Here is a 16,999-nt window from a genome sequence, read left to right as displayed (position 1 = left end):
TGGGAGGCTCAAAGCAGGAAAGAGCTGTGTGTAAAGGGGTCAACATGAAGTGGAACTGCAAAGGGGATCCAGGGGCCTATTCCTTGGAATTGATAAAGTTAAGATCGATGTGGAATGTGTTCAGGAATCCCTCATCTGAAGCTTTTACCTACGTTGGAAATAAAGGCTGCTTCTTTGTGTGAAACTGACTTACATCATACAGAATAGGACGGATAGGACGTTTCATTCTTATTGATGAGATTTTAAAGAGCACACTTTCTGACAGTTATGATTTTAGAGAAGAAGGATTTTAAGTAAGAATGCAGTGGTCAAAGGGATTGCGATGATACTTCACAGCTGCAGCCTGACCTTGGGAGAAATATTGTTTCCTTTACCTTTGCATCTGGTTCTATCTGTCTCTTATCTGTGTTTGTTATCTGTTAAAAAACAAGACAATAGATCCAAAATGGAGTCACTTATGCTAAGCCCCACTTCACCAAACTGAGACCTAATCACTGTAGAGGATAAGGGAAGGCCACCCTTAGATGGGCCACTTTGGCATGAACATTATTTTGAGTTAAAAATAATCCAAACCCAGCAGAGTCAGAAAAAGTTCTTTACCTCCCCCTCAACTGCTTGCTTTACCAGGAAGAGAGCTATTAATAGAAATTCCTCTTTACCTGAGAAATTTATCTGAATAACAGGGTATCTTTGTTTTCCAAACATCTCCTTTCACTTTCCTGTTCATGATATCTCTCCCTTTTGTATCCTCAGACCCCTACCCCTCTCCTTAACTCATATAAGCATCATGTTGCCTATCTTTGGAATTTCAATGTCTGTGTGGATTCCCCATTGAATGCTATTAAATTTGATTTTGATTCCCCTTATGTATGCTATTAAACTTGATTTTCCTCTGTTAATCTATCTCATGTCAATATGATTCTGATCTAACCAGTTTTCACTCTTATGTGGATCCTGAGAAACTTAACAGAAGACCATGGGGGAGGGGAAGGAAAAAAAAAAAGTTAGAGAGGGAGGAAGCCAAACCATAAGAAACTCTTAAAAATTGAGAATAAACTGAGAGTTGATGGGGGGTCGGAGGGAGCGGTGGGTGGGTGATGGCTATTGAGGAGGGCACCTGTTGGGATGAGCACTGGGTGTTGTATGGAAACCAATTTGACAACAAATTTCATATTTAAAAAAATGATTCTGATCTAGCTACAACTAGGACCTTAAAGGGCAGAGGAAATTCTTCCTCCCCGTTAGTTTCCTCTCTCCCAGAAACAGAATCTTAAATCAGTCAACCAGGAATCACCTGATCAGCCCTAGTCGGGTATTGTACCTGATAGATCCCTGCCATCCCCTAAAGGAAAGTAACTTTGCAACAAAGAACCCACTTTTTTGCTAGTATAACTTTCTTGTTCCTGTTCCCTTCAGCCCCCCAAAAAAGTCTTTTATTTTGTACAGCTCCCAAGAGTGCCTTTCTGTCCGCTAGATTGGATGCTGCCTGGTTCAAACTGATTTTTTGCTCAAAGAAACTCTTAGTTTCTAAAAGTCTGCTTCAATTTACCTTTTAACATATCCCAGCATAGTGAATGGCCAGTCTGATTTTTACTTTTCCAGAGGTAGTTGATATTTTTGCTTTCTCAGTGGCTGTCCATTCACCAGACAATGCAGGTTCCCAGGCTATGTTAACTTGGTCATAAACTCTGGAAAACGGTTTTTTCCTTCCAAATATGGAGATAAGGTAGAACAACAGAAATTCTAAAGTTCAGGCCTTCTTCAGCCAGGTCCCCCTCCTCCCTCCACACACTCACACCTTTTTTTTTTCTCTCTCCAGTTCCCAGATATCCCAAGATCGTACTAAGTGGGGTACGAAACAAGCAGTAACATCCTTCTGGCTTTAAATCACATAGCCTCGGAGGTGGTAGGCCAGAAGTCTGGCTACGGAAAAAGAAGGCATGCTGCTTAGAGTGATTACTTTAGACGCCTTACCTGTGTCTAAAGGGAAGATCAAAGGTGTGTCAGGTGGGTGAGAAGCCACATCGCAAGCCACCAGTCTCAGAGACTGCCCTCCCGCCCCCCTCCCACACACTTCGCACAGCCCGCGGCCAGGGTCTTCGCCCAGCTCCTGCCAGTCCCGGAGTTTCTTCTGCCCCGCCCCCGTCCCGTTCAGAGCTTGGTTCCTGGCCCCGCCTCCCAGTGTCTCTCGGGCCCGCCCCCAGCCCTGAGTTTGGCTCCGGGCCCCGCCCCGGCATGGCGCCCGGAACCCGCTGCCGCAGGGACCCGCTCTCCGGCCCGGCCGCGTGGGGGCGGAGCCCGGCCTGCAGCTGCAAGGACCGCAGCGGCGGGAGGTGGAGTCTCCGTCCGGAAGCCGGCGATTCGCGGCCATGGCAGTGCCGGCCCGCGGCTTTTCCCTGCTCCGCCGTCGCCTGGGCCGCGTGTTGATGCTCGGCGGGAGCGTGGTGCTGCCCCTGGGGGCGCCGGGAGCAACCGGCTGCGCGTCCCGGGGTTTTCGGAGCAGCGGCGTGAGGTACGAGCGCCCCGGACGCTCGCTGTCTTCGGATGTGGGTGCCCACGCGTGCGGAGCCGCGGGCTGCGGGCGGGGCGGCGAGGCGCCGAGGCGCGGGCTGCTGGCGCCGGCCGAGCTCTCCCGCGTCAGGCCAGAGGCTCGGGCGGCCGCGCGCCTCCGCAGGGCTGGGGGGCGAGGCCTGCCTAGGCTCCGAACTTGACCTTGCGGGCCTCGCGGACTGGTCGCGTCGACCTCAAGTCGGGCAACTCGGACGAGATCGGCTTTGGGCTCTGGCGCCAAGAATATTCTTACTTTGCAGCAGGTACAGTGGAGTGATTTAGGAAGACATTGGAGGCCCTCAGGAAAGGTGCCCTAAAAACAGGTGGTCTTCTCGTTTCTAGCGGTTGCTTTGGTTTGGTTATTGTTGTGTTTTGTAAACAAAGGAGTGGGCATTGTTCAGATGGTTTGCTCGTGTTTGGGATTCTGAATTCCTTTGTTGATGGGAACTCCGAGGTCTCCTTCAGCCCTAAAATTCGTAGCGATTTCACAAAATCAAACATAATCTTGATTTCTCAGTCTTTTTCTGTGTGGTGCTTCCTGAACTTCTTCAATGTTAACATTGAAGTAGTCAGTCTTAGAATCATTGCATCTCTTTGGACCCTGTTGCCAGCTAGTACACTGCGCATACGAAACGTGTTGTGGTTTTAACTCTTCTACACAGTGGTGCCCCGGCCTCTTCGCGTTGCCGTCATCCACTTGTTGGAGTTGCAGACTTAGGCTTAAGAATCTAAAAATATATTCCCTTGACCCAGAGCCAGCGAGTCGACAAGAGATTCAGTTTTCAGACTTTCAGGGCTTCCAGTATTGCACGTTCACGGCAGTTCTATGAGCTCAGAGATTGTATCTTATTTTTTGCATCCCCAGTGAGCAGCACAATACCTGGGAGAAAGTAATAATAATGTGGAAACATAGCTAGTACTTATTTCATTTTAATTGATTAACTCATCATTTTATACATATATTTGCCTCAGGCTTGAGTGACTAAAATAATAAAGAATATTTCATATTGGGTTTACTTTAGACGTGTTTCCAGTGATTAGCTCTTCCACAAAGACAGGAGAAAGTAACTGATTCTGAGTTCTGGTTGTGAAAGCTGTATGGTGTCTGCAAGGATTTGCCAGTTGTTTTGGAATTACCAGCTGTACTCCCTAGGGAAAGCAGATTCTGTAGAATGCTGTTTGAATTGCAGAACTGAAGGTATTATGTACTCTAGTCACTCTAGGTAATTATGTTTTGAGTTTCATTTGTTCTAGAGCTTCTTTGTGGAGTGAGGATAATCTTTTCCAAATTGTATAAGTTGTTGAATTTCCCTTTGTCAACTTGGTGTAAAGGACCCATCACCCCAATCCTCTCCATGTGCGTTGATTGAGAGTCACAACGGTTATAACCCAAACATCTGCTTGTAGCCACTTGCTTTGTACAAATGTGTGCAAGCAAAGGGATAATTCAGATCTTTTAGATTATATTTAATTGTCTCTTTATAATTTAAAATAGTTGAGTGCAATAGTTTTGGAAAGCTAGTCTTAATAAAAAGGAGTATGACTTTCAACCCAGCTGCTTTAGGCCCCGTTTGATATAGATAATAGCTATAAATAGTACTTTGGGTAGTCTTTATTTTTCTTAAGGCAGCTGTAATCAAGTCAGGATAGGGTGGTGTTTTTGACATCCTCTTGGCACTGAATACCATCTATGAAGGTGAAGTTGGCTGTCAGGTTGAGAAACACCTGTGGACTGCTGGGTCTCGGGTGGGGAGGAATTCGGACAGTGTGTTGATGCTTATTGGTGTCTCTTTTCTCTTCTAGGACCAGCAGAGAGAAGAGATTCCATCTTCCAGAGGTCGCCACTGTCTGCCTCCCCACTTGTCCCCATCCTCAGTCATCTTTTTTAAAATATATAGCTACTTATTAGTTGTCTAGTTCTTCGTAGTGAATGTGCTTTATATCTGATATCATTTCTATTGACTTGAAATTTGAGCCTTAGTGTTATTTTTACTGAAAATTATCTTGGAGTTTGATAAACTCCTTCCCCAGTATTGACTCTTCTAAATTAACAGATTTATTAGTTTCTGAGCTCTATGGAGCTTTAAATGAAAATGAAAAAACATTTTTGATTCTTTTTCATATTTTTGACTAGATACCTATGATAGCGGAACATATAATGCTTTTTTAATTAAGTTTTTTTTAATTGGAATTTCAAGAAGTAATCTTTGACAGAATTTGAAAATTATAAAATCTTGAAGTATCATTTGAGTTTTCTCTTATTTTTAACATTTACAGTGAGTTTTTTTTTCTTAGTAACTCATGAGAAATTAGATATTATTAATTGGAAGAAAATATATTTACTGTCAAAGAAATAAATAAGCCCTTCTATTTGTTGCCCACTATTGTTCCTTGAAATGAATTACCCAAACAGCCAAAAAGTTAAAAATAAAGAATTTTTAGTGATTAAGTTTGTACTATTTTGCCTTGCTGTGTGAGTGTACAACTCAACATGTCGGATTATAAATACCACATGAGTCTTTGGCCCAGTGCTTTCCGTGTATGGAGCTAGGCAGAAGCGGTTCCCATTTGGAGGGGAAGGTACAGACCTTATATGTTAATGCCACGGTCAAAGCAGATTTGCAGATATCCTGAAACAGGGACTTCCCAAATGCTGCTTTAGATCATCCCCCCTGAACTCATTTTCGTAATTAAATGGGTATCCTAAGCTATTGCAAAGTGATTTCCTAAAATCGTAAAATCATAAACTTGGCACCCCCTCCTGCTAAAATGCTATTTTAGTATTTGTAAAATTGTGTGTACCAGCCTACAGCTCTTGACAGAAACCTCACCTTTCTTTATGTCTCATTGCCAATGGCTTTATAAATTTTGCAGCTAGGCCAGCATTAAAATATATATATATATATATATATATATATATATATATATATATATATATATATATACACACAATTTTGAAGCTAGTAAAAGATACTGGTTTATGTTAGTTGAATATTCATGGCTCGTAGAGGGGGGAGTTGAATTTAATAACTGAAAAACAGGCTCAAGTTTATCAGTAAGGCTGTTCATTTTTATTCAGATTCTCCCCTCTAGTACTTATTCAGTGTTTCCATCTCTGCAATAGAATTATTTGATTTAAAGATCCTCTTACCCTTGTGGGAAGCTTGAAGGACCCAGACTCCAGTTAGGACCCTTACTAAAGCTGATTTTCCACAGACTGATTTCAACTAGGATAAGAGTTCCAACGAGTAGCAAAAGCAGTTTCTCAAAATCCTATTTTGTTGGAAAATGTGATTGTGCGGTTTTCCTGTCTTAATGCCTTACCTATTTAATGAGATAGCTGTTGCTACAGTATTGATTTCTAAGCAGTTCTCAATGTCACTTTAAATTTAGAATCTAAATATTTCACCATTTACTGTCTTATATCTGAGTTCTTTGTATCCCAGCTGTTCAGAGATAATGTGTTCTAATGTAGTATCTCCAAAATCAAGTTTTCTGATTAAAATGGATCAATAGATGAGAAAACACTACTATTAATCCCAGATCTTGTTACTTAGTCATGGTTTTAGGGATAATTTAGCAGTTTCTTTAATGATCTGAATCTTTCTTTTTCGAATGTTATCTTTTTCATGTTAATACCTTGATGGGATGATAAAAACAGTAGGAAAAAGACAAAAACACTTACTTTTCCATGGTCACAGACTCTTAATGAAATTCCATAGAGCCGAAGACAGTTTTTAAAGATAGCTTGGCTTGGAGAGGGAGGTATAGGGAGGGAGGCACTTGGGAGAAATTTGAAATGTCAAATGAGTGGGATAAATTAATGATTAGAATAAATGAGATTAACTATTAAGAAGTGCAATTTGGACCAGAGAAAAATACACCTAAAAGGTAGGAAACTTTGTGGTCAGAATGGAACATAATCTAACCCTAAATTAGTGTCCAAGAACTCAGGGTTGGGTATTATCCAGCTACTCCACTTAACATTACATCAGTGCATTCCTGTGTTGCTACTGTTTTTACTAACATTTTATTGGCTACATTCTATTACATTAAGTCCGTTGGTCATAACTTACATGACCATCTTGCTATCGTTTAATGTCTAGTTCTTAGAACATAGGAAATCATTTATTCTCAGATTCAGGTCATGGTCTTGTCAACATCATACCAATGAGGTTTGTTCACTTAATGATCTGAAAATGATCTATGTAGGTTTCTGTAATTACGTTACAGAGTGTGCCTAGAACCAAAAGACTATCCAAAGATTCATAATTCTAAAGTTAGGGTATATATAGTTTAAATTAGCTGTCTTCCCCACTTTGGTTATGAAAACCTGCAATGAATATCATCTTGCCTTTAAGTAATCCAGTGTGTTGTTAAAAAACAAATTCTTCTTAGTGTTTAGTGAGCCTTTACTCTGTGCTGAGATTTTTTGCATAAGTATATCCTTTTATCCTCACAACAGCTGAAGTAGACTATTAGTATTCCTAATTAGTAGATTGTGTGATTGAAGCTTAGAGAAATTAAATAACTTGCCCATGTTAACAGTAAATAAATGGTGAAGACCGGGTTTGAACCTGAATGGTCTACCCAGTGCTTTGCTCTGTAAGTAATTTGGCATTGTTGACATATCACTATTGTTGTTCCTCTTCTTGAAAACATTTATCAAATGTTGTAGAACTTTTGTGAATCAGGAAAGCTAATTTTGCATATAAATCTTAAAAATATTTTGTCAGAGAAAAATCATCTTGTCAGATTCCTCTAATGAAGGGTATTTCTTAACCTGAGACTTTCTGGATAGATTTTAGGGGATCCATAAACTTAGATAGGACATCACTAACCTCTAACAAATTTAGCATTTTCTTCAGTTGTGAATGTTGGCAACAAACCACAGTAATATTAGCAGTATTTCAGATAATTGCCAATAAAAGTCGGAGATACTTTAATATTACAGAGTTGATGCAAAGATCTCAAAATATCATACACACCACTGCTTTATTATGGTAGTTATTAGACCTGCCACCACATGCTGTTATTTAATGCTTAAAAAAAAGTGAGAACAATATTTCAGTAAAACTGGTTTCCTTATAAACTTGTGTATTTTATATTAAACATTCAAAAGGTTGTTCTGAGAAGCTATCCCTATCTATGATTGAGCAGACTGCCCAAGGGTTCTTATGTTACAAAACTTAGCATCTAAGATTCCGAATAAGCATAGATGTTGTTTAGGTAGCTACTGATGTTCTGATTTACACATTAGGGTCCTGAAAGAGTTGAGTTGAAAAATTGAATAACAGAATGATGCATGATGAAAAGAACTTGCTCTTAGGTATGTTCTTACTGACTTACCAAAGCGTAATTTCTGATAAAATAACTTTAAGGTGTAAGTATAGTATTTAGGATGGGAAGTGAAATGATTGTAAAAGACCATAAACTTAACATTCCTAAGTATTCATTCACTTAAAAACATTTTATTTACTTCAAAAGGCTCCCTAGTACTTAGTGATTGGTTTTACTCCATATATAATTTTGGCCTGGTTCCCTTGCGTTTCATTTCTATTAATTCAAACTCAAAATCTCCAGGTGGAGTCCTAAAATACACAGCGATTAAGCTATGGTATGACCAGAGAAATTTTAACTGCTAACGATTGTACTGGACTTTTCATCTTTATAGATCATAAAACAGTCCATTGCAGCTCTAATTACAGCTGTGGCCGAAAATGAGATTGAAACCTAGATGCAGACACAAGATGCCAAGTATACAAATTAAATACACTCGATCTTGGGTGGACTTTATTTGTTATTTTACTATTTTGTGAAGGAGTATTTTGATACCCAGGAAAAGTAGTGATTTTTTTTTTTCCTTCTATTTACTATTTTCCCTTAAATACTACATTTAGTTCTAGTAACCATAGATTAGGATGGTTATAGTTTACTTCCTGGAAAATATGGATGAGTAAACAGGCTCCTGGAAACAACACTAAATGGTGGCTTTTTGGTCTCCTATTGCTGCCGGGTACTTGAGTATTGGCACCATCCGTCACTTAAAAGCAATTTTTGCAAATCAGCCAGTCAACTTTTAGCCAAATCCTTTTCTGTAAGTTAAACAGAGAACATTTCCATTATATAGATGAGGAAATTGCATTCCTTTCAGAGCCGTTAAGTGACTTGTGCTACCATATTCTAGCTCCTGTCACTGGAAATGCAAGCAAATGGACATTTATTTGGGCAATTAGAATTGCAGTTTGGGAAACCCAGATTCAGGTAGAAATCTGACTCCTGTTTGGAGGAAGACAAAGAGGGGACAGAGTTACAAAAACTAAAAGTCACAAGCGCAGCTCTTATTTGGGTCCTTGATACAAAACAGATTGAAACTAGGTTAATTTGGATTGGTTGGGTTAATATGCAAATAAGGGATTGATGCTTGTTAAACCCCATTGGCTTCTTCCAAAGTAAAGAATGGAACAATTCAGGTGTCTGGGTGAGGAGGAAGTTAAGTCTAGGCAGAGGGCTTCTAACTGACAAAAAGTTCATAGTTCCTCCAATAAGGACCTGCATAAATTCCTCCTCCCTTGTGGCTTTTCCATCCAGTTGTGAAAAGACTGAGTTAGGCTCACTTGCTCCATTTTGAAATCTTTTACACTATTAATGGTGAACCAGGACTGACTTCTGGCTTGGAGGAAGTAATTTATACAGCATTATCCTGCCCTTATTGCTCACCACGCCCCCCACTATGACTTAATTGTTTTTTAATGAAGTCACATGTTAGTACCAGCCCAGCAATGAGGGGAGAATGGTGAAACAGAGAGCTCTATGTCCTGCCTTCTTTGGGGGTCACTTGCAACATTACCTTTTCAGGAAATGTTGCCTGAGCAAGTAATGACAGGGTGCAACTTGTGAAAAATACCTAAGTCAAATTGCCCTTTTGGTGTGTATTAATGGCAATGTGGCTAAATAATTTTTTGACCAAACCACATTTTTAGGAGGAAAAAGAGATGTTAAAGTAGTGAAAATGACATATTTGGAATATTTATTGATTTGTAAATATATTAGGACCTATAAAAGAGTCCTGTTCAAAAGTATCTTCAAAATTCACATTTTAAGTGGTAATTTATATACCCTTATGCATTTAGACAATTGAAAATTTTGATCTTAATTTTATAATATGTTTAATTTTTTATGTTAATTATGTGATTACTAACTTTTAACACATGCTGAATTCTTGGTACATATACTTGAATCAGTTTCCTAGCCTTATCTTTAATATGTCGATAGTGATCATTTTCTGGACGAAAAAGATCTTACACTTAATTTTAAAATTAAATTTGCTGCAGTTTTTGTTTAAGTTGCAAACCTTATTATTTTTTTTCCTTAGACAATAGTATTTTTAGTTTTCAAGAAAGTACTTTCCCTTATTATTTTTTCTTTAGACAATAGTATTTTTAGCTTTCAAGAAAGTACTTTCCCTACAGATACCAAAGCACCTGGCAAGCTCAGATCAAACTGCTAAATGGAACATGGTCTCAATTCTAGATTTTTTCATATTGAAATGTGAAGATATTTTAGCCTAAATATTTTCACAGTTGCTGTTTAGTGTCTTCTTTCATAGTACCTTTCTTTGACAAATACTTGTTACATGTCATCAAATAAGTTGTTTCTATTTATGACTTTTCTAATATCTTGCCATGTTTAGATACAGTAGATACAGGTCTTCTCAATTCTATGCCATTGCATTCCAAAATATAAATCTATTCGATGAAAAACAGCTCCATCAAAAGATTCTTCCCACAAATTTGAATATTTTAAATTAGGATTATGCATGTATTTGTTTACTAAGGCCACTGTAAACAAAGACTAGATGGTTTGAAGCAACAGGATGGATCCTCAGACTCTTGGAGACTAGAAGTCTGAAATGAAGGTATCTGCAGAGCTGTGCTCTCCCCGCCTCTTCTTGCTGGAAATTCTTACTTTTCCTTGGTCTATAGCTGCATGACTCTAAGCCCCTTGCTTCCAGAGTCTGTTTTCCCCATTTAACCAGCTATTGAATCATGAAAATTGGGTCATAGCACTCCTCAGAATCATCAAATGGCTTTCTAGCTCAGTAAAAGCCAATACCCCTTCAAAAGTCTGCAGGACCTTATGTGATCTCAAGTTCCGTGACTTCTCTGATTTTATGTCCTGGCCTGGCCCACTTGTCTCCACTGCAGCCATTGGCCTTGCTGTTCATCAGACATGCTAGTCATGCTCCTGCCTAGAGTCCCTTGTACTTGCTGTGCACTCCCCTTGGCCTAGAAGTATTTTGTACACATAGCCACATGACATATTCCCTCATTTCCTTCTTATTGATTGATTGATTGATTGATTGTCAAATTAGCATACTGTGTAGTCTTGGCTTCAGGAGTAGATTCCTGTGAGTCATCACTTACATACAATATCCAGTGCTCATTCCAACAAGTGCCCTCCTCAGTGCCCATCATCCGTTTTCCCCACCCCCATCAACCCTCAGTTTGTTCTCTGTATTTAAGAGTCTCTCATGGTTTGCTTCCCTCTCTATTTGTATCTTATTTTTCCTTCCCTTCCCCCATGGTCTTCTGTTAAGTTTCTCTAATGCCACATCTGAGTGAACTCATATGATACCGGTCTTTCTTTGACTGACTTATTTTGCTTAGCATAATAGCCTCCAATTCCATCCATGTTGTTGCAAACGGCAAGATGTCATTCTTTTTCATTGCTGAGTAGTATTCCATTGCATATATAAGCCACATCTTCGTTACCCATTCATCAGTTGATGGACATTTGGGCTCTTTCCATAATTTGGCTATTGTTGACAGTGCTGCTATAAATATTGGGGTGCATGTGCCCCTTCAAATTAGCACTCCTATATCCTTTGGATAAATTCCTAGTAGTGTTATTGTTGGGTCGTAGGGTAATTCTATTTTTAATTTTTTGAGGAACCTCCATACTGTTTTCCAGAGTGGCTGCACCAGTTTGCATTCCCACCAACAGTGCAAGAGGGTTCCCCTTTCTCTATACCCTCGCCAGTATCTATTGTTTCCTGAGTTGTTAATTTTAGCTACTCTGCGTGTTTGAGGTGGTATCTCAGTGTGGGTTCAATTTTATTTCCCTGATGATGGGTGATATTGAGCATCTTTTCATGTGTCTGTTTGCCATCTGGATGTTTTCTTTGGAAAAGTGTCTATTCATGTCTTCTGCCCATTTCTTCACTGGGTTATTTGTTTTTCAGTGTTCAGTTTGGTAAATTCTTTATAGATTTTGGAAACTAACCCTTTATTTGATATGTCACTTACAAATATCTTCTCCCATTCTGTCAGTTGTCTTTTAGTTTTGTTGATTGTTTCCTTTGCTGTGCAGAAGCTTTTTATCTTGATGAGGTCCTAATAGTTCATTTTTGCTTTTATTTCCCTTGCCTTTGGCGACATGTCAAATAAGAAGTTGCTGTGGCTGAGGTCAAAGAGGTTGCTGCCTATTTTCTCCTGTAGGATTTTGATGGTTTCCTGTCTCACATTTAGGTCTTTTAGCCATTTTGAATTTATTTTTGTGTGTAGTGTACGGAAGTGGTCCAGTTTCATTCTTCTGCATGTTGCTGTCCAGTTCTCCCAGCACCATTTGCTAAAGAGACTGTCTTTTTCCCACTGGATACTCTTCCCTGCTTTGTCAAACATTAGTTGGCCATATATTTGTGGGTCTATTTCTGAGTCCTCTATTCTATTTCATTGGTCTGTGTGTCTGTTTTTGTGCCAATACCATACTGTCTTGATGATTACAGCTTTGTAGTACAGGCTAACGTCTGGGATTGTGATACTTCCGGATTGGTTTTCTTTTTACCATTACTTTGGCTATTTGGAGTCTTTTGTGGTTCCATGTAAATTTTAGGATTGTTTGTTCTAGCTCTGTGAAAAATGCTGGTGCTGTTTTCATTGGGATTGCATTGAATGTGTAGACTGCTTTGGGTAGTATTGACAGTTTAACAATATTTGTTCTTCCTATCCAAGAGCATGGAATGTTTTTCCATTTCTTTGTGTCTTCTTCAGTTTCTTTCATATGCTTTCTATAGTTTTCAGCATATATTTCTTTTACCTCTTTGGTTAGGTTTATTCCTGGGTATTTTATGGTTCTTGGCGCAATTGTAAATGGGATCGATTCCTTGATATCTCTTTCTGTTGCTTCATTATTGTTGTACAGAAATGCAATCGATTTCTGTACATTGATTTTATATCCTACAACTTGGCTGAATTCCTATGTCAGTTCTGGAAATTTTTGGGTGGAGTCTTTCGGATTTTCCATATAGAGTATCATGTCATCTGCGAAGAGTGAACGTTTGACTTCTTTGCCTTTTCTTTCCTCTGCTTCTCCCATCCTCGCTGTCACTGTATTTAGTTTATTTTGCATACCATTTATAGCATTTTTAAACAATTCATTGTGACTATTTCTTAGGTCTCTGATCTCTGCAGCAATAGATTCTCTGCTGTCTTCTATGCTTTTTTTAAGCCCAGCTATTAGTCTTATGACTGTTATCCTAAATTCTTGTTCAGATATATTGTTTATATCTGTTTTGAGCAATTCTCTGGCTGTCATTTCTTTCTGGAATTTCTTTTGAGGAGAATTCTTCCGTTTCATCATTTTGGGTAGGTTTTTGTCTTTTACATGTTTTAATAGCTGGTTATGTATCCTGTACATGTGAACACTACTATATTAAAAATGGGTCACACACTGTCCAGGGCCTGGCCCTTCAGGAGGTGTTTTTGGAATGTGTCACATCCTCTCTGTTGTTGCGTATTTGGCTGCTCTATCCCACTGATCAGTCCTCTGCAAAGCTTCTCTTTGCTCATAGTGGTGGAATGTTTGGAGCTTCAATCAGGTGTGCTTTGATGTGTTCGTTGAAATAACCTGGAAAAAAGGAAAGGGCAGGAGACCCGATCCAATACAAAGAGAAAAATGAAAGGGGTGAAAAAAGAAAAAGACACCAAGCAAAGAATCAAAGAAACTATAAGGCTTAATCCAGAGAGAGTGAAAGGAAAATAAAGAAGGAGATACAGAAAAGGTGTAAAAAGAATAGAGTAAAAATGCCTGATTAAACAAACAAAATAAAACAGATAAAGAGCGAAAAAAATATATATATAATAAGAATTGACCAAAAATCAAATCAGGGACTATGAGCCTGATTCTAAAGGGAAAACAAGAAAAAAGGTAGAAAGAAAAAGAAGTGAAAAAAGAAGAGAAGGAAAGAAACGAGATAGAGAAAAAGAAAAGAGAGACTAACAGGCAAAAACACAAAACAGTTGTCTCTTGGTGCCGGGTACCTGCCGGGACCCGTGACTGTGCTGGTGGGGGGGGGGGGGGGGGGGCGGGCAGAGAGGCCATCTGGGTTACTCAGTGTCAGTCTCAGTCTGGTAGATAAGCAGTTGCCAGGCTCGGAGGGGTGGGGTTTGGTGTAAGCACATCCCGCTTCCACTGGGGGCCGCTGTCCTGTTCCCTGAAGCCCCACTGTGTTGGTGGGGTGGCGATAGATGGGGACACCCCAATCTCTCCTCCCCAGATGGGTGTCTCAAAGCACGCTGCCCAGGCAGCCCTCACAGAGTAGCCTGGGCGGTCAGCCTGTCCTGCTCCAGTCTCCCCCGCCGCCTAGGTGCTCGGCCGGGATTCAAAACCTGAAGTCTTGGATCCCGCTCTGCGTGAACCGATCCTGGGGTAGCGCCACTCCATCTCTGGCTGGCTCCTGCAGGGTCTTTTGTCCTTGGGGGTGGGGGGTGGGGGGCAATAAACCCTCTTCCCACAGTACTCAAGGGAGGGGACTGCCCTCTCCCAGTGTGCCCCTGAGATCGCTACCGCACCCTGGGGCCAGCTCCCTGCTCCCCAGGCGTTCACACACGGCAGCGGCTTCACTCCTAGAAAGCCAGCATTTGTCACAAGTTTGCAAAGGAGAAATGCACTGTATTTCTCGTTCCCCAGTGCCCGGTCCGGAGAGGGTTTCCTCTTGTCCTGACACTAGACCGCAGTCCACAGCTTCTCTTGCTCTCCCTTTTGCCTCTCCGCAGAAGGGGTTCCCCTCCTCCGTGCCTGTGCTATTTTATCTCACCCATTTCACGTACATGCACTTCTGTTCTGCCAAGCTGTCTCCCTCCCCCTGTGGAGATCCTTCTGCCACTCCGCAGATTGATTTCCAGGGCGTTCCCAGTGTTCTAACCTCAATACAGCTGTTTTTGAGGGACGAGGGAAATCCTGGTCCCCCTACTTCTCCACCATCTTAACTCCTACCCCCGAGCATGTGATTCTTGATCTCAGGGTTGTGGGTTCAGGCCCTACAATGGGTGTACAGAGTACTTAAAAGAAAAATCTGCTCTCCTCCAGCAGGCACTCCTCGCAGCCTCTGAGCTCCATTCCCATGCCCTCTGGCAGCATCTGAAGAGAGGTGTCCCTGCCGCTTTGCCCCTCAGGGCTCCCTAAAGCCCCCTGTGAATGGAGGAGGCATCCTCATTGGGTGGGCTCCTGGTGATGCTTTATACCCGGGTTGACAGCAGGCGCGGTGATTGCCCCCGCTGCGGTTTCTATCCCTGCTACGGCCACTTCTGGCTCACCTTCATTTTTTTTTAATTTAAGTTTATTTATTTTGAGAGAAAAAGAGAGCAGGAGGAGCAGAGAGAGAGAGGGAGAGAGAGAGTATCCCAAGCAGGCTTCACACTGTCAGTGCAGAGCCAGATGTGGGGCTCGAACTGACAAACTGTGAGATCATGACCTGAGCTGGAACCAAGAGTTGGTCACTTAACTGACTCAGCCACCCATTTCCTTCATTTATGATGAAATATCACCTGATTAATCAGAATTAAGAGACACCTTAACCCATCTGTATAATATGACAGCTCTGGCCCCCAGATATGCCCTTTCCCTCTGTTTTTCACACATGATATAAATATTCGCCTTTTAAAAAAACTTGCTTATTATGTCTTCTTCAACTGGATTGTAGTTCCCATAAAAGTGGGCAGTTTGTTTTGTACACTGTTATTTATATTTCCAGTGTCTAGAATAGTGCCTGGCAGATATAAGGTTTTCAGTGTGTATTTATTAAGTCAATAAACATTGGGCTTGTAAGTGAGGCGTTTTAACCAAGGAAGTGGCATGATTAGATTTGGAAAATCACTCTGGCTGAGGTGCAGATGATGGATGGCAGAGATTGACTTGAGCCGGGGAAACTCTTAGGAGCCGTGGGCTTCTATGGCTGAAATTCACACTATTATTGATATTTAACATGTTTCAACAGTATGCGTGCTGAAAAGTCTCATTTGTTTTTGCACTGAGCTAGATAATGTGTGTGTTTACCAGTTCTTCCAGCATATAGGCTGATAGGGGCATCCTTCCTTTGAGTCTCCACTAATTCCAGGTTGCCTCATTTATCCTTATATCATATCTCCCACAAATCCAGGCTTGCCCAGGCTCTGCAGGGATTGAGGGAACCAATAGGCGGAGCCAGCTGCTACCGAAAAATCCTCAAAGTTCCTTTTATAATTGGGTGGCAGTCTTCTGAGTATTTACCCATAAATATCAACTAGACCAGGCTATAACATGTCAGCTATAGTTAGCAAACTCACTTAGCACATCTGTGCTGTAAAGTAAGCCCTGTCTTCTCTCAGACCCCAACATGGTGCAGTCAAGTTTAATCTGTATATAGATTGTCTGTCTTTGGAAGTCATGAGTCCATTTATGCCACGGTCAACTCTGACACTCTCAGAGTCACACAGCTTTGTAATATCTAAACCATAATTATCGTGGATTATGTTCAGTGACTGCCAGTTTCACGGTAATCTATGAACAAATCGTTGTAACAGAGAATCAACTAATAAAACATGTCAGCAGCAGCAGTTTCTATTCATATACTATAAAATGTAACATAGGGCTCAGGTGATTTTGTAATTTAAAATACAAATGCATGTTCTTTGTTACAAGAGTGAATTCTAGTGTATCAGCAGATAAGCTTAGGTATTTTACCCTAAGTGAATATGTTGGCACAGTTTAATTTATGGAAAGTATTTATTGATTTATTTATTGACTTATTATTTTTATGACTCTTAGAAATGAGTCATTCTGGGATTACTGCAGCCTTTAGTATTTTATAATAGAAGAGCTCCTTGTTCTCTTAGAATTAAAAGATCACTTAAATGAATTAATAAAAAATGAGCACTAGAAGTTCATAGTAAATAGTTTACTATTTATAGTTATATAAATATTATATTTATATATTTTCTGATATATATATATAAAAAATATATAAATATATAAATATATAAATATTATATTTATAGTTATATAAATATTATAAATATTATATTATATATATATATAAAGTTAAAGTTTACTTTATAACAAACAAAAAAGTTTGTTACCTAATCTTGAAAGATAACATTTAAACTCAGAAGTAAGTATGTTATCTTAACTT

General features: G+C 40.1%; 1 protein-coding gene across 2 annotated transcripts in view; it reads left to right on the top strand.

Moving 5' to 3' along the window:
• The first annotated feature begins 2,352 nt into the window (after positions 1-2,352).
• MTHFD2L (methylenetetrahydrofolate dehydrogenase (NADP+ dependent) 2 like) overlaps positions 2,353-16,999 on the top strand; it is a 144,894-nt gene continuing 130,247 nt past the window's right edge. The window contains exons 1-2 of one of the 2 annotated variants that reach the window (XM_042936195.1): positions 2,353-2,512; positions 4,354-4,696. In XM_042936195.1, coding sequence (XP_042792129.1) covers positions 2,370-2,512; positions 4,354-4,459 — 249 coding nt within the window. In that variant the 5' untranslated portion in view covers positions 2,353-2,369 and the 3' untranslated portion in view covers positions 4,460-4,696. Of the gene's footprint in view, positions 2,513-4,353; positions 4,697-16,999 lie in introns of those variants that run through there. The other variant, XM_042936196.1, reaches the window with a different exon arrangement.

This window comes from Panthera leo, chromosome B1 (assembly GCF_018350215.1).
Source record: "Panthera leo isolate Ple1 chromosome B1, P.leo_Ple1_pat1.1, whole genome shotgun sequence".
In the NCBI taxonomy this organism is placed as follows: Eukaryota; Metazoa; Chordata; class Mammalia; order Carnivora; family Felidae; genus Panthera; species Panthera leo.
This window is presented reverse-complemented; position numbering and strand designations above follow the sequence as displayed.